General features: G+C 36.0%; 1 protein-coding gene across 4 annotated transcripts in view; it reads left to right on the top strand.

Annotated features, from left to right (window-relative positions):
• The window catches only part of WDR17 (WD repeat domain 17), a 79,115-nt gene that overhangs the window by 33,422 nt on the left and 19,062 nt on the right, over positions 1 to 26,631 (top strand). For 2 of the 4 annotated variants that reach the window (XM_082680555.1, XM_082680556.1), the window contains exons 6-18: positions 794 to 1,045; positions 2,922 to 3,044; positions 5,668 to 5,852; positions 6,452 to 6,620; positions 9,615 to 9,706; positions 12,137 to 12,219; positions 13,896 to 13,982; positions 17,615 to 17,779; positions 19,254 to 19,456; positions 20,525 to 20,892; positions 21,864 to 21,989; positions 23,014 to 23,169; positions 25,888 to 25,952. In XM_082680555.1, the coding sequence (XP_082536681.1) occupies positions 794 to 1,045; positions 2,922 to 3,044; positions 5,668 to 5,852; positions 6,452 to 6,620; positions 9,615 to 9,706; positions 12,137 to 12,219; positions 13,896 to 13,982; positions 17,615 to 17,779; positions 19,254 to 19,456; positions 20,525 to 20,892; positions 21,864 to 21,989; positions 23,014 to 23,169; positions 25,888 to 25,952 (2,074 nt within the window). The remainder of the gene's footprint in view (positions 1 to 793; positions 1,046 to 2,921; positions 3,045 to 5,667; positions 5,853 to 6,451; positions 6,621 to 9,614; positions 9,707 to 12,136; positions 12,220 to 13,895; positions 13,983 to 17,614; positions 17,780 to 19,253; positions 19,457 to 20,524; positions 20,893 to 21,863; positions 21,990 to 23,013; positions 23,170 to 25,887; positions 25,953 to 26,631) is intronic. The other 2 variants (XM_082680558.1, XM_082680557.1) reach the window with 2 other exon arrangements.

The following is a 26,631-nucleotide window of genomic DNA, read 5'->3' as shown; positions in this document are numbered from 1 at the left end:
GGAGTCCCCATTGGTGCGTGAGCAAAGGCCTTTTTTTCCCGTATCGCCAGCGTGTATATATTTTGGAAGAAATAAGAGGATTGTTTGCTGATCCTTTTCTTCACTTAATCTCACTTGTTTCATCTCCCTGTTTTTCTGGCTGCCTCTTTGTTCTGGTAGCCAGGAGCGAATTATGATATGACAAGTGATAGGATGAATGAGGACGGATGACAATAAACATTGGTATGCTGTTTATCGTATGCCCCACTGTTTGAAGCACTTCAAGCAACTAACTCGTTTACTCTTGAACAAACAAACAAACTCTGGTATCGTTATGTTCTCCACTGTAAAATAAAAAACTGAGCACACAGAGATTAAGTATCTTGGGACTAGGATCTGGACCCAGGCAGCCCTCCAAAGTCTGTGCTTTTAGTCAGAACGCGTTGTTCTTCCCTTCGGTAAACACTTCCCTATCCCTATGCTGTTGTAACTCAGTGAAATTGTAGTTGATGACAAGATGATGTATATTATTTTCCTACGTCTTTTTCTTACAGCTTTTCAGTAACAAATAGAAAAACATGCAGGGTACTGGGGATTGCCAAGGCAAAGCAGTCCAGTACGACTGTCATCCTTAGGGCAAACTCTAATTCCCCTGCATTCCCTTGTCAGTTATGACTTCTGCATAGAAATGCCAGACTTGTATTCCCAGGACCCTCAGAGATCAGTGGTATGCAAGGAGAAAGTCCATGTGATCTCAATGATTAATCTTATTTTGGAAATTTTGTTTAAAATCATGCTCTTTACATTTTAATAGGTAGTAAAAGTCAGAAACATGTTCTGAGACCTGAATCTCTTGAAGGGACCGACGAAGAGGATCCCGTTACAGCCCTGGAATGGGACCCACTGTCTACTGATTACCTCCTAGTGGCTAATTTGCATCGTGGAATTCGCCTGGTAGATTCGGAATCACTTTCTTGCATAACAACATTTAATTTTCCCAGTGCAATAGCTTCTGTGCAGTGCTTGGCCTGGGTTCCCGGTGCTCCTGGCATGTTTATAACTGGAGGTAACTTTACCCTACTCCCAGAGGTTTAAATATGTGTATATTCTTTAACTGAATCAGGAAGATTGTACTTTTATTGGTTAATTTTGTGTAAAGCTTATTAATATCTCAAACATTATTATTATAGTAAATAGCTCGTTTACTTTTATTTATACAGTGCATCATTAATACAATGACAAATAAAAATGAAAAGAAGGCCCGGTTTTCCAGGTTTCTGGTAACATTGGGATATGTTATATATGTACACACATGTGTGCATGTCTGTGTTTGTGTGTATACAAAAGACAAAGGCAGTTCAATTTCAGCCATGGCAGGGTGACAGTAAAAATACTGGCTAGAAAAACAGTCTGTCTGGATGAGGAGTCTGTTAGCCTCACTGAGGATTTTGACAGTCATGATTTCCTAATCATAAGAGAATTAGCAAAACTAAGAAGTGATGGGGGATGGGAAGGTGGGGAATTTAAAATAGAAATTAGGAATTAAATGACTCTTACCGTTTACTTAGCTTCAGAGAGAGAGAGGTCTCTGAAGAGACAGCACTTTCAGCTACTGTATAAATACTTCCCATATTCGCTAAGTGTAAAATGAAAGACAAAGAGTTTACCTTTTCAACATTTTTAAAGAAGTCTTTACTTCTTTAAGCACTTAAACTGCACATAGAAGTAGACGGATTCTTATTGATGTATCTTCATTGCCTTTAATTTCACAGGATATAATTAATTATAGATATATATTAATAATAATATACCTATTATTATTATTATCATCATTATTGAGCTGAGATTCACATACCATAAAAACTCACCGTGTACACTTAAAGTGTACAGTGTAGTGGTCTCTGTGTTCACAGAGTTCTACGACCATTAGCATCATTTAACTCCAGAGCGTTTCCTCATCCCCCTAATAAACCCTGGACCCATCCGCAAGTCACTCTTCATTACGCCCTCCACACCCCTTAGTCACTCCTGTGTGTACGTAAACCACGAATCTACTTTCTCTTTTGGTGGATTTGCCTGTTCCGGACGTTTCATAGAAGCAGAGTCATTCAACATGTGGCCTTTTATGTTTGGCTTCTTTCACTTAACGTAGAGTTTTCAAGGTTCATCCGTGATGTAGCATGGATGAGTACTTCATTCCTTTTTATAGGTGAATAATATTCCATGGTATGGATATGCCAGGTTTTGTTTATCCATTTATCAGCTGATAGACATTATCTTGTTTCCGGTTTTGTGTGGTTATCAATGCTGCTGGGAACATTTGTGCGCAGGCTTTATGGGGACACATGTCTGTAATTCGGTTGGGTGTATATGCAGGAGTGCAATTTTTGGGTCACATGGTGACTCTGCGTTTAATCATTTGAGGAACTGCCAGACTCTTTCCAGAGCAGCTTATTAAGGTAGGATTTTTCGAAGGAGGGGGCTTTCTAATTAATCTTCAGGTATATCAGGCAGTCCTTGTTTGGCTGCAAGTGAGCAAGGAAGCAGTGTACAAGCATTTCGAAAGGTGAAGGGTTACTTAATGGTAGAGGTGGAAAGTTTTCTGTGGCTGGCTTTCCTAGAGCAAGTGTGTCCCTGGGGTGCTTTTTTGTGGTCACATTGTCATAATGATCTTTGTCGGGGAAGCTCCCAAGGCAGGCAGTCTCTCACCCGAGAAGGGGATTTGGAACAGGAAAAAAAAGACAAAACGTGCCAAAAATTGAAAGGATGAATATCACTTCGGCTGTTTCTTTGTATTATGATATAATATTACTGTGTGAAGAATGTCAGTAAGTGGTGCTAAAAATCTGGCAAGTTGAAATTTTGTTATTACTTTTATATCTAGGCATTTTATGTTTCAAATAAAATTTGTTAATATAATGCTTTTTTCTGGATCTGACTAGATTCTCAAGTGGGTGTTTTGCGCGTTTGGAATGTTTCTAGAGCAACACCTGTTGATAATTTTAAATTAAAGAAAACAGGGTTTCACTGCTTACATGTACTGAATTCTCCTCCAAGGAAGAAATGTAAGTAAAAATATCAAAATTGGATATTTTAAAATATCGTACTTGCTGCTATCCAATAAAATGAGTGATATAATGATATAAATGTATCAAATACTGCTACTGAAAAGCAAATTTAAAAAATAGCCTTTGACAATATACATGCTAAAGGTACCATCAAAACCACACAATATCTAATATTGCTAAATTGAAAATATTTAGAGCAAAGTTACATTTAAAAATGCTATTAAGTGAGGATATTAAGATAATCTCAGATCTACATGGGGAAAATGAGACAATGATATTGGTGAAAATAAAAAATATCAAGAGTGATGGGATTAAATAAAATTGGTCTGAACTAGGGGACTTTGTTTTAAACGTGGCTCTTTTACAATCTATATGGTTTATAACAAAGTTAAAATAACCTAAATGTTGGAAATGTAGGATCTAGAATATATATTCCGTGTTTGAACGTATTGCATGTTTGTTGCAGGATTAGTAGTTAGTATTATAGATGTTCTTCATTTATTTTTGTGTTTTTTTTCTAATTACCTTTTATTACTTCTATGATTAAGAAAAAATTATAAAATACATTTAAGGTATAAAAGAAAAATCTGGAGTATGGTGGGGGGAGGTTTAGAATTAGAATTTTTCCTAAATATGAGGGAAAAGAAATTGACTTCCTATTGAAGTCAACTGTGGTTACTCTGCATGGTTGGTAGTGTTTCTTTTATTTCTGTGTGGATCATAAAAAAACTTGGGGAAAAGAGTAGTGATTGAACAACCTAGAGTTATTGATTCCTCCTTACTCACTGCTGTCTATGATATACTAAATAATTAGTGAGACCTGTTCAAAATAATGCTGTTTTGGTTAGCAAATTTAGTATCTAATTTTGTGGGCAATGGCAAGTAGTAGAAACTCTCTGTATTTGAACCTCCAGTCTTTTCACAAATTTAAGCTTTTCCTGATACTTCTAAATCCTGGAAACTGGAGGGTCTAGAAGCATTAGGACTGGAGAAGTATTGATAGTATGCTGGGGACTGGCATATGTTTACGAATCCTGCATTTTTTGGAACTATTTTTTTCTTTGTTTATTTGCTGTGAACACCCATCTCGTAAGATGACTGAAATATCGTAGGTTCTTTACTTCCTTATATTTTTCTTATTGCAAAAGTGGTCCAGGCCCATTAGAGAAAAGTCAGGAAATATAAAGAAGCACATACTGATCTTGTCATTTTTGAGTCATTCCTTTCAGGTTGTTGATAGTTTTTTCTCCCAATTTTTTAATGTAACAGAAAGCGTGGAGTAAGAAAATTTATGTAAAAATGAAAAACTTTAAATGTAGACATAATCATCAAATTCGGAAAAAAAGATGAATTACGGATTGATAGGAGCATAAAGGGTATCAAAACCACCTATAATATCAACAAATTAAAATATTAGAAAACAGTCATGGATTATATTAATTTTAACCAAACTTTCAGCAAAATTTCATTGAACCAAATGCTTCTTTTGTTATTAATGGTTCATTCTAGTTTGGACTGCCTGTCGTTCTCCGATTCTAAGAAATGAGTATTATCCTAATGAATGCAATAAGAAAGACTATTATATTTGAGTCAAAAAAGATAATATACTGGGAAATATTTATATTCCAGTGTGTAATTAATCTAGATTGGTCTGATAATTTATGGTGGTATCATTATTTTGAATTATATTTACAAGAGTATATTTATGTTCTAAGGAAAAGCTTTTTGAAAGAAGACAAAATATGTGATAAAGAATACAAAGGAAATAACTGAACAAGGAGACAGTTATGTAATTGAAAGTGTATGAACAGTAAAAATTGAGGAAGAAGAAATTAAGATGCAAATGTATATCAGTTGTAATTCTTAATTTAGGTGCTAAATTAAAGTGAATTATAAATAATCTCAAAAATAATTATTTTCGGGCTTCCCTGGTGGCGCAGTGGTTGAGAGTCCGCCTGCCGATGGAGGGAACACGGGTTCGTGTCCCGGTCCGGGAAGATCCCACATGCCGCGGAGCGGCTGGGCCCGTGAGCCATGGCCGCTGAGCCTGCGCGTCCGGAGCCTGTTGCTCCGCAACGGGAGGGCATAGCAGTGAGAGGCCCGCGTACCGCAAAAAAAAGAAAAAACAAAATTATTTTCATTGGATTGAAAATTAGTGGAAGAGAGTTATTAGTTTTAAAAGAAAAAAGTTCAGGTGCGTGTGTGTTTGCTTGTATAGAGGAAGAAGTAAGCTATTACATCAGCACTTTGAAAGAAACTTTTAATTCAGAAATAATCGTGCTGTGCTTTAATTTATGGGGCAATAAGAAACCAAATACTCACCACATATTGTGATTCCTCAGAAACTAATTTTCATTCATTTTGCACCACCTGCACTTCTATACACCTCTTTTCAAAATAATATCCCATTTTGTATATATAAATATATAAATATGGGCAATGCTGCTGAAGTACTCCTGTGGCAGAAAATCTGATCATTGCTTAAGAGTTTACTGATATAAATTCTGGATAAAAGAAAACAAAGAGCGTCTTTGTAAATTAAGTCCTGTGGCTTCATTCCAGCCTATGGGAAGATACTGGCATAAATGTTTACTTGTTTATTTATTTTTTTCTTTTCTAGTTTCAGTCCAGTCCCCAACCAAAAATCATTATACATCCTCAACGAGTGAAGCAGTACCACCCCCAACTTTGACACAGAATCAAGCATTTTCTGTTCCTCCTGGTCACGCAGTGTGCTGTTTCTTGGATGGTGGAGTTGGACTTTATGATATGGGAGCTAAGAAGTGGGATTTTCTTAGGGACTTGGTATGTCTGTGGTCATTCTTTTATACACAATACTTATTTTGTGTATAAAATGATGTTTACTTTTGTATTATTGATGATATTCTAAAATTATTTTCATAGAGAATCATATATTAGGACTTTATCTTGGTTGATTGAAACATTTTAGAAAAATGTATAGAACTATTAAAATTATTTAATTGTAAACATTATAAACATTAAACTTCTTTAAATATTAATGTCTGTTTAGCTTATCAGAATTACTCTGCATTTGGTAGTTTTCCCATTATCGTGTGGGCTACGTTACTCCTTTGTGTAGTGGAAAACCACATAGTTGTAGTATATTTTGGAAGCAAAATGAGAAATAGAATATTCTTTCAGAAGGAAGGAGAAGTCCACCTCTGCCAGTTACTCTGAGCTTTCTTGTTCTCATTCATGAAATGAGCAAGCTTGGATTAAGTGTTTTCTAAGATTTATTTCTATTATGGAGTCATAATAATTCTATGAGTCTACGAACTTCTGTTCTCATGATCCTTAAGCCTCTGTGTAAAATAGAATACAGCCCTGCTGAGGACTCACATTTTGTCTGGGTTTGTTCTATGTTTTTTATGCTGCATCCCTAGGGTCACGTGGAAACTATCTTTGACTGCAAATTCAAACCTGATGATCCCAATCTTTTAGCAACAGCTTCCTTTGACGGCACAATAAAAGTCTGGGATATAAACACACTGACGGCAGTGTACACTTCCCCAGGGAATGAAGGGGTTATTTATTCCCTTTCATGGGCTCCAGGTAAGAAGTATTTTATTAAAATCAGGAATACAATTAAATGACTTTCCTAACTTTTTTTTTTTTTTTTTTTGTGGTACGCGGGCCTCTCACTGTCGTGGCCTCTCCCATTGCGGAGCACAGGCTCCGGACGCGCAGGCTGAGCGGCCACGGCTCACGGGCCCAGCCGCTCCGCGGCATGTGGGATCTTCCTGGACCGGGGCACGAACCCGTGTCCCCTGCATCGGCAGGCGGACTCTCAACCGCTGTGCCACCAGGGAAGCCCGACTTTCCTAACTTTTATTTTCATTTGTATTATCTTCTTCCTCACAGTGTCATCTTACTCCAAATGATTGTGGAGGCAGATTAGTACCATCATAGTTGTTGGTGCAGTTTTTGTGGGTTGTAGAGTAGACTGCTTGCCCAAGCACGTTGATTTCTCGGCCTTTCTATATGACATAGTCATGAAGAAAAGCCCCAGTAAATCACGATGATACTGACGCATCTAGTTTTAGCTGCATTTGTATAGATGTGCCTATGAAGGTGCAGTGTATTTCACATTATAGAAGTTTTCCTTAAAATTTTCATGTGAATCAAATATATGAAAATAAAACATGTATTTTCTAAAAATTATAATACCTGTCTTTCTCTGATACATCTCTTTTGTGAATATGAATGATTATATATCATCACAGTTTAATTGTGAGCATGTGATTCTATATAAACTCTGCTTTTGTAATATTGAAGAACTTTTATGCTATAATAGGGTCTTTTCTTTGATCTCAGAATGATGCTACCTTTATACCTTCCTGTACGTAAAAAAGAGATGTCCTTTGAAACCGCTGACATTTTCTTCCCAAATATTTTCTCCTGTAATAAATAATTTTACACACCTAAAATGAATTTTTCACTTTATAAACTATGTAGAATGCTTTACTTATTTGTCCTAATACTAACATATTAATTTAAAACCCACTTATAACCAAGATGTAGCTTATTTTTTTAGCTTATCTCCTTGTGCACAGAGATTTTTAGCCCTGAATATATGGGCTGTCAGGGTTTTGATGTCTTCAGAGAATTTGGGATTCTCTTGGAATTTTATGCATAATTTTTAGCATATGTGTGCATGTTCCTATATCTGTCAAAGATTATCATAGCTATCAGATTTTCAGAGAAGTCCATGACACAAAAAAGGTAAAGAACTACTATTTTTGTATCCCTTATCTCCTACCATGAGAAGATCTAGAAGAAGGTTTTACTTCCAAGTCTTAATGACAGCAGCTGTTCTCTGAAGCAGAAAATACTTAGTGCCATGATAGATCCAAAGCTAATTGGAAAAAAATGTTACTTCACTAATTAATAAGTAAGGAACAGGGCTTCCCTGGTGGCGTAGTGGTTGAGGGTCCGCCTGCCGATGCAGGGGACGCGGGTTTGTGTCCCGGTCCCGGAGGATCCCACATGCCGCGGAGCGGCTGGGCCCGTGAGCCATGGCCGCTGAGCCTGTGCGTCCGGAGCCTGTGCTCCGCGACGGGGGAGGCTGCAGCGGTGAGAGGCCCGCATACAGCAAAAAAAAAAAAAAAAAGATGTAAGGAACAAAAAGAACTAGCACTCTTTTCTGCTCCCTTCTTTACCTCCATCTTCACTTTACTTTCGATTGTGAGAGCCAACATTTATTAAAGAGGACCTGAGGTCAGAGAGGTTGAGTAACTTACCCAAGATTATATACAGAGGGAGTAGTGGTGGAGTCAAGATTTGAACCCTTATCAATTTGATGTTTAAGCCTGTGCTCTTAGTCATGGTAGTTTGCATCGTCACAGCAGGGCCTGCTGGGTTGAGATACAGGAATTGGGCCACCAGTGTGGTGACACTGTAACAGCAACGAGCTGATCATTCTTTCTTCTACAGAACGTGTTCAAGTCTCAAACCTAAAGCTTGAATAGAAATTGTGACTGTGAAAACCATTGTTTCAAATCATAACACAGAAGGCCCAATCTTACTTCAAGCTTATTTCGCTCTCTACATTGAGAATTTGCCTTAAGAAAATAAAAATGTTGTAAAATGGAAATTCTGCCACTTTTTGCAAAGTGATTACTGATGAATCACTATTGTTAGGTAAATATGGATGAAACTTAAAAGATTAGCAAAGGTTGACACTGGATGGAAGTAGAGTAGGTTATAGATGATTGCAGAATTTCCTTTATTTTTAGAGTAGATATCACTGGGAAATTTTTAGAAGTGCATATAAATATGGAAACTTACCCCCAATAATTTTAGAGCACTAAAGGGGTAGCAGAATGAAAACCCTAGAAAAAACTGGTGAGGGCTTTTCTTTTAGTATTCATAGTCATTTATCACAAAATAATTCCTCCATATTTTTACTCCTAGGAGACAGATAACAGCTATTTCTTTCTTCAAATGGAGCAAACCTCTTCTTTGACTGCCTTGCAAAAAATTCAAGACCAGCTACTAACTTAGCTGCAGTTCAATTTTAACAGATTTTTTTTAACTTCTTAAAAACAAAGAGCATTGTTTATGTCTTTGATGGAGAAAATGAATTTTTTCATGTGTCCTGCTTAGAGAAATACTTTCCTAACCATTAAAAAAATTACTAGATGGTCAGAAAAATGTAAATACCGAATGGATATGTAATAATATTGAGGAATTTTTGATAATTTTTCTATTTGTGATTGTAGTAGTTTGGTCATGTTAATAAAAGAGTTCCTGTATTTTAGACATCCATCCTCAAGGATACAATGTTAGAGATTTGCTCCAAAGAAATCCAGTAGGGGGCTATAGACAAAATAAGATTGACCATATTTTGATAATTGTTGAAATTGTATGATGGATTCATGCATTATACTGTTCTTTCTATATTTGCATACATTTGATAATTTTCATTATTTAAAAAAAGAGCCACTTTGCAAACTCAAGTCTTACTTTTTCAAAAATTACATTTTTGAAAAGAATTAACATTTGTGGCAAACATTTCATATAATGTCTAACAAATTGTTTCCTAAGGTGATTTAAATTGTATTGCTGGAGCAACTTCTCGAAATGGTGCTTTTATTTGGGATATTAAAAAGGGCAAAATCGTACAACGATTTAATGAGGTAAGATGTATTTATTGCTAGTCAAATAACATAATGCCTTATATGGCTTCACGTTTTTTAAATGCTTTCCTCTCTTAATTTATTAGTGAGTCACCAGGTGGCATTGTAGTCTTTTAATTAGAAGAAAATCCAAGAGGACATGCACTTGCTAAAATGAATTCTGAAAAATGTAGCTGAGCCTAAGATACAAAAATTCACCTCAAGTTGCCTGAGAGGTTCAAAGGAATTTTGGGTCGCCTTCCACAAAATTGTCTAGGCAAATATTCAAAAGTTGGAAAAAGACTAAACTCAGAACAAGACCCAAATTATAGTCCCAATTTTGTCACTGATTAGCTCTTGACATAGAGAGGATAATTTTATTGCCTTGAAGCTGATTGTTCATTTATTTATTTATCTTTTAACATCTTTATTGGAGTATAATTGCTTTACAATGGTGTGTTAGTTTCTGCTTTATAACAAAGTGAATCAGTTATACATGTACATATGTTCCCATATCTCTTCTGATTGTTCATTTTATAAGGTGGTGAAGTTGGATTATATAATTTCTTAGGTTTCCTTCCAAGTCTCAAATTCCATTTTTCCATGACAAGTTCCAATAGCTCCTCTCTTCCTATTTGTAGTGTCACAGATTGTACTTTTCCTTCTGCTTGGACTTAAATTGTCATCTCATATTTCCCTGAGTTCTGTTAATATTTTGTAAATATGTATGCTCTCGTTACAGTATGTTAGTTGTGAATGGAGGGAAATGTGAACAGCATCTAGGATTGTCTGTCACTTTCTTGAAATTTCATTCATTTCAAATGATTACTGTTGAAGTTTATCAAACATATAACTTAGTTGATAATTATTTATATATTGAGGCTTTAAAACCATTTATACAAAAGACTGTTCTCTCTCTGAAAATCAAGTAGCGTTGATCTTCCAGGGGTTACGGAAGTTATGTGACAAATGCAGAGCCGTAGGGAAACTTCAACAACCACCAGTGTGCAATTCTGCTCTCAAAAGAGTTTCCTGTAGGAAACTACAGGTCATCCTTCCCTTTCTCTACTTAACAACAATGTTCTCAGTTCAGTACTCCCCCAGCCCGCCTTCTGCCCTCCCCATCACCAGAACGATGCGTATCCCATAATAAGTAAGGATATAAGAAGAAAAGATGAATCTGGAAAAGCAACTTTGGACCTAATTCAAGAATCTTATCCTTGGATGTCAAATCTGTCGATTTCTTCTTCTAGCATCTTGACGTCCTGTCAACTAAGTATCTTCCTATTAGCACTCGGCAGGTGCAGCCTGATTCCAGCAGCCCAGCCCTGAGCATCAGGGACATCTCTTACGTCCATTTATGTCTTTCCCAGCTCCAATAGCATAGTTAAGACCAATATCGAAACCGCTTACATCTAGGATAATAAATGTGGGGAAAATGAACAGTGCCAGCTTCAGTTAACTAAGTTACACATGCCTCACCAAATAAAATGCAGGGCGTGAGGGAGCCATGAGTGCCCCGTTCATGGGGACGAGCACAGCTGATGGAGGACCTCCCCTCCTTAACTGAGTGAGTATAGAGACTACCTCCATTCTTGTGTTCATCTTTATAAAGCTACCCACCTTGATCCCCCAAGAAAGGTAAAAATAGCAAACTGGAGACCACCTTAGTAAAACAGCCTTAAAGCTCCAGGTAAAAAGTCACTTTAGTCTTCCCTTAAGAGCAGCCACGATTTAAGTGCTGTATAAAACGGAAATGATTTAAACAAAATTCGGAAATGGATTGGTTGCAACCTTTATTCACCCATTACCTAGTTGATGAATGACATTCCTATGTATAAAATATATTCTTTGTGTTTTTAAAAATTCTCATCATACCAGCTGTGACTGTATTCCTTTACCCTTTCCCCGTCCAAGAATACAGATAAACATAGAGTACAGGTAAATACAGAGTGATTTGTTATAATAATAACCTTAAACCTTCTTTGTTTCATAAAAATAAAATTTTGAAATTTAGAAGAACAATCAGTAATAACAGCTGCTTGCAGCATCTCTTATACTGTAGTTTTAGGAGCCTAACTGGGTTAGAAAGCAGATAGATAAATATCTTCATCTCCAGAAGGGCTTTTACAGAAAAAGGTATTAAGCTATTAAGCAGAGGTTAATTCTACAGATGGCTGAGGAAGCAGATTCTGGGTGTTTACCAGTGTCCACAAAAAGGAAATAGAGCCACCCATTTATGTCTTAAAACAATGGTTTTGTTTCTTAAGTGTTGACAGCGTTACACATTCTTTAAAGTTTGTATTCAGCCTTCTGCTGTTGACAGTAGTGTCCCTGTAGCATCATCTAGAGCAAGTTCCTAATAGCAAAGTAATATTAGAAGAAATAAATAAATAAGAGGAAAAAGGGGTGAATTATTTCTTATTGATAGGTATTTTACATTTTTTGAAGCATGGAAAAAATGGAATATTCTGCATTGCCTGGAGTCATAAAGATTCCAAAAGAATAGCAACCTGCAGTGGTGATGGTTACTGGTAAGTACTATGTATGAAATTACACTGTTTATAAAAGATACATTTGATAATATCAATTGTATCATGTTAGCACATACATTAAAATGTTCGATGAGATTCCATTTGTACAGCTCTACCTACTATCATAAATATTATAAGCCCGCATAGGCACATGCTACATTGCTATGATATATCAGTAATAAATAACAATGCAATGATGTTTAAAAATAAACAAACCACTAATTCTTTCTAAATGAAAATGCTACTCGAATTTTAACTAGAATACCGTGACTTACCTCAAAGAAACTTAAAGGACTTTCACAGAGTCTAATTTTCATCACATTTTGAGGGAGTGGTATTTCAGTTTCGCAAGTGGTTAAAGAGGTATCAAGTGCTCTAGAAACTTGTTCACAGTAGGTGTTATTATTTTTAAAAGGATAAAAAAGGCTTTGTAAGGAGCAATAAGACCATGCCTGTGGGAAATGCCTATTTTTAGAAAGTGACTAACTTCTCAGAAATATGTGCTTTCTTAATTCTGTTGAGTCCCAGGAAAAAGGAGGCTTCCAAGAAATATATGTAAGGAAGAATTGCCTTTGAGTTAAAAAAAATGTTTTTAATCCAATGGTGCTACCCTATAGCTATAGGTATTGTCATCTTTGACGGGCAGTATAAGCACTTATGGTTGTTGAGAAGTAGTAAAGTTTATCTCCTCTTAGGTTTTGCTATACCCAGCCCCAAATCTTCTCATCCTCACTTTTTAATTTCAGTGGAAAATACAGTAGTTATGGAAACCAAAGATCTTTACCAAGAAGTTAAAATTTTCAGAAACGACAGTTAGTGATTTTTTTCCCTTGAAAATGACTGTTTGCTCATTGATACATACCAAAATACGAAAGGTGTACGTAAGAGTTTTTTGACTAGGTGATACATGATTAGCTTTACCATATATTCTCAGGGCATTACTTATTTGATAAATACCACAGTCAATGACTAAATATTTGGAAGCATAGATCACCACCACTCTCCAGTAACCTCAAAGTTTTGGTGGGCCTAGTGATGTTTTAAAAGGGTCTTTTCCAAAGACTTTTAAAACTTTGCAATATGTTAATTTATACACAGCTTTGTGTCCCTATGGAATCAGTAGCCCTTGCACTATGGCAATATAATAGAAGGGTATTAGAGCTGCTTTTGTTTTTGCAGTGAAAGTATATAGGATCTGTTTTGGGAGAAGGGGTCCTCTGAAGTTCTAGTTGTATCACTTAAAATATGCCATGAAAATATTATATGTCTTGCAGTTGGTGTAATAGTGCATGCACCCAACACTGTAAATGAGTTGTTTTAAACATACATTTTGAACTGTTAAATTTTGAAGCTGAAATCTAATGCATATATTTTAAAATATATGTATTAAATTATGTATTTCCCTAATTAAAAATATAAGAAATAGTTTCTAAATAAAAATGTATCTCCTTTAAATTGGTTTCAGTGGGTTACCATAATTAATACTATGTGATATAAATATCCTTACTCATAATCGGTAATATTTACACAGTACTTTTAAATGTTCCTTGTGCTTTGCAGACAAGGTCTCTTTCCTAAAACACTTATGTTCAAATTTTACAGTTCTGGCTTTCTTCCCTTGAATGATGTATTTAGACTGTTGTAATTTTCTATTAATATATTATACTTAATTTCAGTATTATTCGAACAGTTGATGGTAAAGTACTACACAAATACAAACATCCAGCTGCAGTGTTTGGTTGTGATTGGAGCCAAAACAACAGGTAAGTATTTTTTCCGGAAATAAGTAATAATTACATTTCAGAGATTTTGAATAGCCATAAAGTTTAAGGTTATTTCCATAGGTAATATTCATGACTCTTTTTAGGTAATATTCCCTTTGCCTAGCCTTGTAATTGCATGTGTAACCGTCTGTTTTTATTCCGTGAGGTTTTTATATGATTTAGAAATACTGATTTCCTACTTTCAAGCTATTTCCTGCTGCTTTAAGGAAAAGCATATGACTAACTAATGAAACATGGAAATCAGTCCAATCTGTGTGTGTCTTCTGAGGAACGTGGCCCTTTCTCTGAACCCTTTTTAGGAATCTGTGCAATGGTATTTTGTTCCCCGTGACTTTCCATTGCCTCCACCTAATGCAAATGCCACGGCCTTGGGTGATTTCCCATGACACAGAACTTAGAATGGTTTTGAAAGGTCAACCTTGCTTAAGAGCCTGGCATTAAAGATCAGCTTAGATTTAAAAATTAATCCAAGTCAAACCTCCACTAAAATTGATCCTTTAAGCCCCTGCACTTCCAAGAATCTTGTGTTTCAAACCTCTCTTTGATGGGATATAAATTATCTTTAAAAATTCAAACTTTCTTTAAATATTGTGAAAACAATGTGAATTATGCTTTTCCATATTAGAGTCGTAAAATATACATACTAAAATATTAAAACCTTATTACACTGTGTTCTGAGTCAAATCACATATTATACAAAATGATGGATCTCTGAGTTTCTTCTAGTAAATACAGAAGCATTTATTACACAGTTACAGGTACTTTTAAAAAAATTTTTTTATGTGGACCATTTTTAAAATCTTTATTGAATTTATTACAATATTGCTTCTGCTTTATGTTTTGGTTTTTTTGGCCCCGAGGCATGTGGGATCTTAGCTCCCCGACTGGGGATCGAAGCCATACCCACTGCATTGGAAGGCAAAGTCTTAACCGTGGACTGCCAGGGAGGTCCCCGGTTAGAGGCTCTAAAATGAGCTCGTGACCAGCTCTTCTGCAGTATTTCCCACCTCAGTGGCCTGAAAATGCAAACAACAAACTGCTAAAGCCCAAATCCTTGACCTCTTCTTTTTTTTTTTTGCGGTACGCGGGCCTCTCACTGTTGCGGCCTCTCCCGTTGCGGAGCACAGGCTCCGGACGCGCAGGCTCAGCGGCCATGGCTCACGGGTCTAGCCGCTCCGCGGCATGTGGGATCTTCCCGGACCGAGGCACAAACCCGCGTCCCCTGCATCAGCAGGCGGACTCTCAACCACTGCGCCACCAGGAAAACCCTCTTCTTTTAGACCGTATTATCTCTCAATTTTCACTTGCAGCCAGCCATCAATTCCTGTCATATCCTCCATCTAAATATCCTTTTTTACCCAACCATCCCTCCAGCGACTAAACTAATGACATTTGTCTGTTTGGGGACTTCTGCACAAGTCTTCTAAATCAATTCCAGAATTCACACCTTTCGCCACCACTTCCTCTCTCTGTGTTCTCTAGGTTGCTGTCAGAGTGAGCGTTTAAAACCGCAGATGTGAGCACGGCATTCTCCTGCTTAAATCCTTCAACAGTTTCCCATTGATCTTGGGATAATGTGCAGAATCTTAGCCAGTCCTACAAGGGAGTCCCTGTATAATCCCATTCCTTTGTACTTTAGTATCACATTACAAGCCTTGCTTCCCTTGTTCCTTATATCCAGCCACAGTGGCTTTCGATTTCTTGAACCAGCCAGCTCATTTTCACCCCAAGGCTTTCACTCCTGTTTCCCCTTCCATCTAGGATTCTACTTCCCATCCCACCACATACAACTCCTCCCAACCCGGGCCGGATATAAGTAACTTCTCCCTATCCTTCAGCTCTCAGCTCAAAAAACCACTTTTGGAGAAAAGTCTTCCCTGACCCCCATATTAGGTAAATTTCCCCTATGGTATAATAAGCCTTGGGTGCACTTAACATCATAAAATTAAGTTTTATTTGTGAATTGGCTGCTTCACCCTGTAGAATGTAAGCTCCATGAGATCAGTAGTGGTTATCTGTTTTTAGCAGTATATTATCAGCAAAACACTGTACTTCTGACCCTCACTATGCCTTGAAAAAACCAGATATTTAATAAATATTTGTTGAATATAAAAATGAGTAGAATTACCTTGCATATGATCAATGGAACGGTTCCACATTCTTATTTCTCTGTTTTATAGGGTTAATAAGAATATGACCGGTAGGAATAAAAATTAGAAATTAATGCAGTATGCCTTGTTGGTTAAGAAAACTTTTTTTTTTTAAAAAAAGTGCTTTATACTTAACTATTGTGTTTACTACCAAGCCTACCTAATAAATTTCATTTTTTATTTTAAAATTTCACTATTATTTTTAAAAATCTTTTCTAAATGTTCTAATTTCTGTATTTATATTCCACTTAGCATCCTAGGAGATAAGTGAAAAACACCTTGAACTTATAAAAGTTTATTCATAAGATATTTCTGAATTTATAATTTGGATATCTGTATGTACCTTCTTTGAATATTTTTTCATTTCTAAGATTTTATCTTTATGTATCCGCATAGACATATATACAGAAATATGCTCGTGTATACGTGTAAATATTTGTATTATGCAAAGTATATTTTCCCACATAGAGGAACGGGCTGTTTATCAGTGGGCCTTGGGCACATGTAATCGACACATTTATAGATTGGCATGCAGTTTACCAACTGGTGTATTTATGCATGTAAGGTTAAGTAAATACAGGTATTACAACCCATGCGACAAAAATCAACAATTTGAAGTTTGGAGAAGGTTTTGATAACAGCTGGGTCCAAAACGTGTAACTTCCCCTCTTTACCTTTAAAGTCTGGGGACTGTTTATACGGTTGTTAATGTTCCTCGGGGAGACTGTTCTGGCTGGGACCTGATGCCACAGGTCTGCCTAGTACTCGAATTCCGTTGGGAACAGTATTCCAGGCATGACGGCTAGGGTACAAATAGTTGCTTAGCTATCTCACTCTCAGAGATAGAGCCAAGATCATTAAAAGATCAGATCCACGTATTATATTCCCAGAGGATTCTGTTGGATCAAACAGTTAAGCATCTCACCAGAGAGAATTGGAAAACCAGGAATGTGACTTACTGTCAGATGAGACGACCCTGGCTCTGCGGGGAGCTTTCCTAGCACACTTCTGGGGGAAGCATTGCTATTTATATCCCTACCACAACAAAATTTACCAACGGTCAGGGCATGTAGTAATTAATAACGTGCCTACCAGCGATTAAGCAAATCTCAGTCACTGACCATTCAAGACCCTTCTTAAGACCCAGTAGTTGCAAAATATAAAGGTCTGAGAAATACTAAAGTTATGAATCTAGACATCTTGAAAAAGAATGTATAAAATGACTGTGCCATTATCTCTCATAAATAAAAAACACAACTGATTGAAAGGAAACATTGAGAATCTCTGTACTAGAGCAGTTGCTGTAAATGATGTTTTTACTTATGTAAGTTTTCAGTGTAACTTTATTAAGGAAGCAAAAAATTCTCGTTTTAGAAGTTAGAACTGTGTGCATTTAAAAGCTATCAGTAACAAATAATATCAAACTTTTTATTTTTTTATGTGCCGTGGGTGATATTTCAGAGACATGATAGCCACTGGCTGTGAAGACAAAAATGTTCGTGTCTATTATGTGGCCACCAGTTCGGATCAACCACTGAAAGTGTTTAGTGGGCACACAGAGAAAGTGTTCCATGTTAGGTGGTCTCCTCTGAGGGAGGGAGTTCTTTGCAGTGGCTCTGATGACGGGTATGTATTTTTGGATTCTAATTTTCTAGTCCTAAAATTCATAAGCTTGTAATTTTCTAGAAGTATACTTATTTATATGATCCAACGTGTATGTGGAACTATTTTAAACATGTACTTAACAAGTAGGCAGTTAACAAGTATCTAGTTGCATCCAACTAAAAGTAAATTAAATTTTTCCATACTTAGCATCTTATTCATGATTTCTATTTCCTTATTTATTGTACTTGCAATAGATGCTTATTTCTCTCTTATTAGGAACAAAGTTAACAGAAATCTGTTGGGAAAGGGAAAAACGTCTGAAACAATAAACCTTTGTAACATGTAGAGACGAGTTGATTTTTAATAATGTTCCCGTATTTAATGTGGAAAACAGCTGTACTCTGTTTTCATTAAGAATGGAATAAAAGAAGATGATTATGTATGTTAGCATGAAAAGAAGATATTTTAGAAATGAGAGTGACATAACATTTTTTTCTGGGTTTATGAAAGTTTCTGAAATCTTGTCTATATTTTATATCCAGACAAGATACATTTGCATGGTACAGTTTGGGCTGTTTGAATATGAGATAAATTTAGGTAAGAAAAATCTTACTTGGTGCAAGTAAAAGTTGTGGTATATAGTAACCACATTATCCTGTCCTGGTATAAAGGGGAAAAAGAAGAAAGGAGTCTTTTATATATAGCAGAAAGAGATATGCCTTAAGAAATAAAATATGTGGTATGTCTCCTAATAGTGTAATATAACCTTTGGAGTATTAATATTTTGATATTTTTCAGGTTTATATAAATCTTTAACTAAAAGATTATTATGAATTGTCCAAGCAGAGTTGGCATTTGGAGGTCTTAAATTGATTTTGAGTTCAAATTGTCCTTCAGTAACATTTGTACTCTACACAGTCAGTAGATTCAAGTAATATTATGAACCCATTTATATTTAAATTTTGTACTTGATCTGAGAGTGATTCCACAGACTAAGAAACTTATTTAACTGACAAAAACATGAAGTGTTTCCTGTATTGATAAAAGCATAGGTACGAATTGATTTTTCAAATAATACCCGTCACCATACATGCTGTATTTTCAAGTTACACAAATAATTTGAGTGCTCTTAAGTTATTGTATACATGTTATTAGTCATATTTTTCTTTGGCTTTACCTGTTCTGGATATTTTATTTTAAGAAAGCAATTTTTTAAACACATAAACTGAGAAATCATATATTTAGTATCAGGGGTTAATGACCAGTAAAAGTAAGGAAAAAATATTGAATAGGATGGCTCTAGCCTAGTTAGTTATTCATTTTAAAATAAATAAAATTCATTATTATTTGCTAAAAAGAAGAGAATCATAACATATATTGAAACATAAAATGTTTTTTCAATATACTGAGAAATAATCATTGTGTTCCATTAAGAATATGCTGATACTCTAGATAAATTATAACTTGTATTATATACATAATATTCTGTTTTCAGTTCTGTTCGAATCTGGGATTATACTAAAGATGCATGCATAAACGTTCTTAGAGGACACACGGCACCTGTGCGGGGATTAATGTGGAATACTGAGATCCCATACCTACTAATATCTGGCAGCTGGGACTATACTATAAAAGTGTGGGACACTCGGGAAGGAGCTTGTTTGGATACCGTGTACGATCATGGCGCAGATGTATACGGTAAAGTGTTTTTCATGTACTTTTAAATTTTGCTATATTCATGATTATAATTTCTGAGCAAGACAGTATTTTTGAAGAAGTCTTACAGGGTTTCATTTTGAAATAACATTTATCTTAGTAGAAAGTATACATGCTTACTATTTAAATATCAGAATACACAGACTATAATAGAAAATGTCATCAGAAATAATCAGAAACTAACTCTTGTTAGCACCGTGGTGTCTTTCTCTCTATCCCTGTAGAGAAACATACACACACACATGCACGCGCGCATGCACGCACGCACACATATACCCTTGCACATATTCTCATGTATGGCTTGGATTTTTCTCCGTTACCTTACCATCACCCCAAAGGTAAGTTGTAAAACAGGAAGTCCTTAATAACTTAGGTATGACGTAGTTAGCCATTCCTTTACCTCTATTTTTGGATATTTGGGGCAATGTTTTGTTTCTTAGTATAGTACAAAGTTTTTTACTATAAATGAGTTGGGAATGGAAAATCAGATTCCTTACCTTTTGCACATGATTTTACCCTCATTTGTAGCACCCAAACCTTGATGGGGTTGAGTAGGTAAATTAAGAATGCAAAAATGATTATTGAGAGCAGTTAACCCTAACCTAGTCATTGTATCCATATGCTTTACGCCAATGGCCTTTTAGTTACTGCAGTGTGGGACTGAGGGTGGGAGAGAATCCCATTTCTGGACATTCTAAAATGAAGGGTCCTCAAGTCTTTCTTATCGTGTAATGAGAACATCCACCCACCCGTGGATCACTGTGTATTCCATGGGTATGACAGTCAGCTCACTGACATACCAACTAAATGTAATTTCAACACTTTCATCCAGGACCGTCTGCTTTCTAATAATTATTCAACTCTGTATTCATATCTACAGAAGATGCTAAATACTTTTTTTACATCTGTGTATTGTTTTCAGCCAGGACAGAAATATTATTTAAAACACTTCTCCACAACTTCAGTTCTGTGGAAGGGTTAGGAGGTACACATCAATAAAACATATTTTTCAGTGCTTCCTTTAGTAAATGGCTTTATTTCTTCCATCAGGTTTAACATGCCACCCACGTCGCCCCTTCACTATGGCCTCGTGCTCCCGGGACTCTACGGTGAGACTCTGGTCATTAACGCCGTTAATCACTCCTTTACAAATAAATATTCTGGCAGATAGATCCTGGGAAGAAATTATCGGGAACACTGGTATGGAAACTCTGCGTGTATTAGATCTTCTTTCTAAATACGATTTTATAAGCGCTGTTTTCTCACTGAGTTGTGTCTCTTCTCCAGATTGTGCTGTAGAACAAGGCATGCCCCCTCTGCTGTGTGGCAAAGTGTCAAGAGACATCAAACAGGAGATAGAGAAACTAAGTGGCAACCCTCGTGTGAAAAAACTAAGATGGTTTTCAGAATGTTTATCAGTAAGTATTAGAGGAATTAAATGTGAAAATCTCCCCTTTGCCAAAGTGAATCATGACAACTTTTTGTCATTAAGTTATCACATATTTACATGTGTCATCCCAGTGTAAGAAAGCAAATGGTCCGTAAGTCGTGAGGGCAATGAGACATTAAAAAAGAGACAGAAGAAGGCGATTTGCTGTTTCCACCCTACTAACACTGATAAAACCGATCATTGACTAATCAGTAGCATTTCTGACAGCCTTTAGGGTACTTCAGCTACCGATCTACCTCCTAACTTGTCAGCTGCGGCTGTGTGGTCTCCATGTCTGCTTTTATAGCAGCATGCTTCCTTACCTTCTATTCTGGCCCTCGCCTTGATATTACTATCTTTTATTATTGGCAATAAATCAACTTTTCCTTCTTAATTATTACTTGCACTTCAGAACCGCGTGTTTTGTTTTGAAGACCCTTTTCACCTCAAGAACTATTCGTGATCTTCCACATGGTAATAGACAGCTGAGATTATTTCTGAGCTAACAAAATATGTAATCAAAAAAGTTTGCCACCGACCTTAAATGATTTTAAATTTAGTGTTATTTTATAAATTATAACAGTTTCTACTATATACATTTGAAAATATCCAAAATTTTCATATTATACCACACACGCTTATACACACACATTTGTATATATAGAGGCTATTTGTTGGGACTGTGGGTGATTCAAGGATCTTTTGCAACGAATAAAGCTTTTCCCCTCTGGTCCTCAATAGACAATTTGGGTGCATGCATTAATCCAACAAGGATCTCAGAGGGCCTAACAAACAATAAAAGCAAATGGAAACCAGAAACAATAAATAAGATAGAGTATAGTTATTATCCTGGTGATTTTTCAAGTTAGATATGCCTGCATTATATTTTTAAAGGTGCAAAATGCTGTGGGGTTTTTAATTCATTATTCTATCTTTGGATGTTCTGTATCAACTTTTTAGCCTCCGGGTGGCAGTGACAATTTATGGGACTTAGTTGCTGTGATAAAAGGGCAAGATGATAGCTTACTTCCTCAGAACTACTGTAAAGGAATAATGCATTTGAAACATCTGATTACATTCCGAACAGTAAGTAAAGTATGCGGATGTGATGTACTCAAACACAAAATTGTTTCGCCTTTTCACTCTTAAAATATGAATATTATTTTTTGCATATATAATTAGAGTTGGTAGACTGAAGTAAGTGAACACTGAGGACATAAACCTTCAGTAAAAACTGATCACGAGAGTATCAATTATTTGGGGAACAGATTAAGGCAGCCATGGTTTTCATAGGTTGAATCTCGTGAAATTCTTCAAAGGTCACCTGGAAAGCCCTTGAAATGCTTTACCTTTTACACTCTTCCCAGATGATTGTATGTATGGGCTACTCTGATCTTTGTCTCAGAGTCCTACTAGGCTGTATTCTGGGATATATTTTATTAAAACTGATCATATTTTATCCCTTAATGAATTTCAGTACAAAACTACTAGTCACCTTATACATGAAGCGATATGCAGTTCCAACAGTAAACCAGTCCTGAGACCAGAAAGAAGAAAAAGCTTTTATATTTGCAATGAAGTATCAATGGGTGACTATTTAATTGTTAGACCATGGAGAGAATAATGCCAGGGATGTGGATTTGATGGTGATAGGAAGCAGCTATTTTCATAAAGAAGTACCCTTCTAAGTCACAAACTAAACACCTAATGACTGTAACAGTTACCTATTGATAGTATAGAAACCAATTAGAATAATTTTTAGTTTTTATTTTTATTTATTTATTTATTATATATTTTTTCACCAGTTATATACCACTTTAGCACTCACTACCTTTTGGCCTCTGGACTTCTGGTGAGTTTTAAGGAAAATGGGATTTAGCTTCTTCCCACCCACACCAGGCATATCCAAGCCCTACTCTTCACCACACCAAAATATTGTGTTTAAAGAGGTGTTATATATTATAGATAAAAAGCATTGATTTAAAAAAATATTTAATTTCCAGTGCTATATGCTTATAAAATATGTGTCTGTATAATGCTTTTATAATGATCTGTTATCACTAACTGTTGTATAATAAAATTTAGATCATTTCATTTTCTTCTTAACCAGTCTGAAGCCCAAGAACTAACCACAGTCAAGATGTCTAAATTTGGTGGTGGTATTGGTGTCCCTACTAAAGAGGAAAGACTGAAGGAAGCTGCTGAAATACACTTGCGATTAGGACAGATCCGGAGATACTGTGAGCTGATGGTGGAACTTGGAGAGGTAAAATGTGCTATTAAAGCAAAACCAAGGAGTCTCACACAGTGTTCCAAGTCTCAGTTAGATACTAAATATCAAGCTTATCTTCTTCCAGGCCTGGTTGGTTCTCTGCCAATCTGATACCAGGGGTATACCTCAGAGCAGTAGCTATCCAAGTGAGATCCTGGCTAGCAGTATCAGCATGCCTGGGAACTCCTCAGACGTGCATTTCCCACCCAAACCTACCGAATCAGGAACTCGGGGGATGGAGCCCAATGACAGGTGCCTTTCTAAGCCCTCCAGCTTCTCTTCCCAACAAGCTAACCTGTGAAAACCACTGTCCTCGACTCTAGTCTTTGATTCCTAAAAAAATCTATGTTGGCTAATCTGCTCCCAGTGAATTCCCCTTGCTAATACTGTTTGTCAGTCCCACACTGACCCCCTCTGAGGGTCAGCTGGTGAAGGCGCATTCTGATCTTCAGAGAGCACTGAATCAACAAAACAGAGTTTTCCAAAAAGGTTTGGATGAATCCATTCTATTAAAATTCAGGATGGTGGTTTCCTTTGGGAAATGGGTGGTGACTAAAATAGAGCAGAAGAGAGGAGGGGCTTCTGTTCCTTGATCTGGGAGCTTGTTACATTAGTATTCAGTTTGGGAAGATTTATTGAGCCTTTCATTTTTTGGCATGTGTACTTTTAGGTCAACAGAAATTCTACCCATGAAAAATAAAAGATTAGAATGACATGGACTCATTCCATGGTTGATAATTTCTGAAAAGCTCTTGGTTAATTAATTTTATAATTACAAAGCATGATGTTAGGACTCTAAAAGAAAAATGGTACTGACAAACCTAGTGGCAGGGCAAGAATAAAGACATAGAAGATGGACTTGAGGACACGGGGGTGGGATGTGGAAGCTGGGGCGAAGTGAGAGTAGCATTGACGTATATACACTACCAAATGTAAAATAGCTAGTGGGAAGCAGCCGCAGAGCACAGGGAGATCAGCTCGGTGCTTTGTGACCACCTAGAGGGGTGGGAGGGAGACTCAAGAGGGAGAGGATATGGGGATATATGTATGCAAATGGCTGATTCACTTTGTTGTACAACAGAAACTAATACAGTATTGTGAAGCAATTATACTCCAATAAAGATCTATTAAAAAAACTAACTTAAAAAAAAAGAATACTTACAAATAATATGAAGTAAAACTAAGCCGTAACATTACATTAAACTGTATCAAAATTAAATTTAGCTCACCTTTGTATTTCCCCATACATTAGAGAAAAACAATGAATTACTCCTTGATCTAAGATAATAAAGTGTACCATTTAAAAATGTTATTTAAAAGGAATTGCAAACTAAAAAAATGTTTAACTTAGGAGCAGTGTGAAATTTTTCTTATGAAGAAATAAAGGTATGACTTAAAAGTAACTTCTTTATTAACAGGGCACTTCTAGAAAGAATATCAAAAGTGAAGGAGAAAAAGAATAAATAAATTTGGTAGAACAGTGTAATTCTTTATCTTTCTGAGTTATATATTTGGGTGTATATAATTTTAAATTATATTTAATTCCAGTTTAATTCAAGATAATTTAATCAGGCATTTACTTATGGAGCTAATAATTTTGCTGTTGTGCAGTTTCATCAATGGACTTAATGATCCAAAAAACTGTGCTTCCAACCCTTTAGAAATATAGGTGTCCTTATAATTGTTCATGATCACCGCCTTACAAATAGCTTCTATTTCTGTAAAATTGATAGTATGAGATTAGGAAAACATTTATTCTTTTCACTTGCAACACATGTTTTTATTGAAAGAGCTTGGTGATTTTAAAGTTAATTTAATCTACATTTCAATTTCTTTCTTCCATTCATCCCTACTATAATAAAGATGAATTTCCCCCAAAAAACATGATTATAAATAATGTAGTGTTAAAAATTCCCTAACCTATTATTTTCAGGCCAATTACCAATTTTCTAGCTTTATTTGCAGTAGAACTTGCCTGTCTCGGAGAGCCTTAATTAAAATGAAGTTTTGATTTTTGTAGTGATATTTCAGAATATTTTCTCCTCAGTTCCCTTCTAGACTTGAATTCAGTGAAATCTGTGTCTTCAAACAACAGTCACAATCAGCCTTAATTGAACAGCGAGCTTCTTTTAGTAGTAGTCTCATTTTTAAAATATGAAGACAGGAATATCAATTATAAAGGGAGAGATGACAATGAATAAAATTTATGACAATGAGTAGGGAAAAAATAAAAATAGAAGTAAATGCCGTGTTTGTTAAATATAAGTAACAGTGAAATAAAAATTTCAGTGTATATATGACTTTGAAAATAGAACATAGAATACCATAGACCAGATTACTCTGGTATTGTGTGGGAAGGTGAGTTAGTATATTTTTCAAACTACATACTTTATGTACTACCCCTTCCCCCAACCTCTTTTCTTTTTCTCTCTCTGCTCCCCCCTTCCCTCCACCTCTCTTTCTTTCTCTGTAGGCTTGGGATTTTCCCTGCTAAATCAGGGAATTTATATATCTTATTTTATTTTAAACTATGGTAATACTTATACCCTAGGGAATGCATGAGATAGTATACAAAAAATATGCCTGGAAATCCAAACACTCTAATAAAAACTTGTGTTATAAATATGAGTTCATTTTTAAAAAAAGTCTGTTAAGAGTTAGCCCGTACAATCAAAATGGGTATGTTTCTGCTCTTCTCTTCTCCTGTTCTAGTGGGACAAAGCCTTGTCAGTTGCGCCAGGGGTGTCTGTGAAATACTGGAAGAAGTTGATGCAGAGGTGAGGCAGAGAGTCTGTGTCCAAACAGATGTTTTACATTTTGTTAAAATAGAAGCAATATATAAGTATGCTAGTAGCCTTTGAGATTTTTTACTTTTATGTTGTTTTAAATGATAACTGAATTTTATATCTCCTGATACAGTAAATTAAATGAATCGGTTATAAGTCATTTGGCGTTCTTATATTTGAGCTGACATCTGATAAGAACAGTGGTAGAAGGCAAATTCCCCCATGTTGATGGAGGAAATGACAGATCAGTCAACATACTCACTGGTTAATGTATTGCTATTGAAATATAAGTGGTAAGATTTCTTGAAGGTTAGCAAAGTTCGTGAAATAGTCATTCTATAAATAATCTCAGAAATTCTCTCTGTGGACACTAATTCCTGCCATGTCCTCTGCATGTATACAAGGTAGTTCTGATGATGAAGAAGGGTTTTACCACTGAACAAGGTTAACCGGATGTCCTTGTTCTAGAATGTAATAAACAAACAAGATTTCTTCTGAGGTGTATTGGTCTCCTAGGGCTGCCATAAGAAAGGACCACAAACCGAGTGCTTAGAACAACAGAAATGTATTCTCTCCCGGCTCTCAAGTTGTCAGCAGTGTTGCTTCCTGCTGGAGGTTCTGAGAAGGAATCAGGTCCGTGCTCTCCCCCTGGCTTCTGGTGGTTACCGAC

This window comes from Grampus griseus (genome assembly GCF_964374135.1).
Source record: "Grampus griseus genome assembly, chromosome: 21".
NCBI lineage: Eukaryota > Metazoa > Chordata > Mammalia > Artiodactyla > Delphinidae > Grampus > Grampus griseus.
Note: the sequence above shows the minus strand (reverse complement) of the source record. Positions and strands in the feature narration are given on the sequence as shown.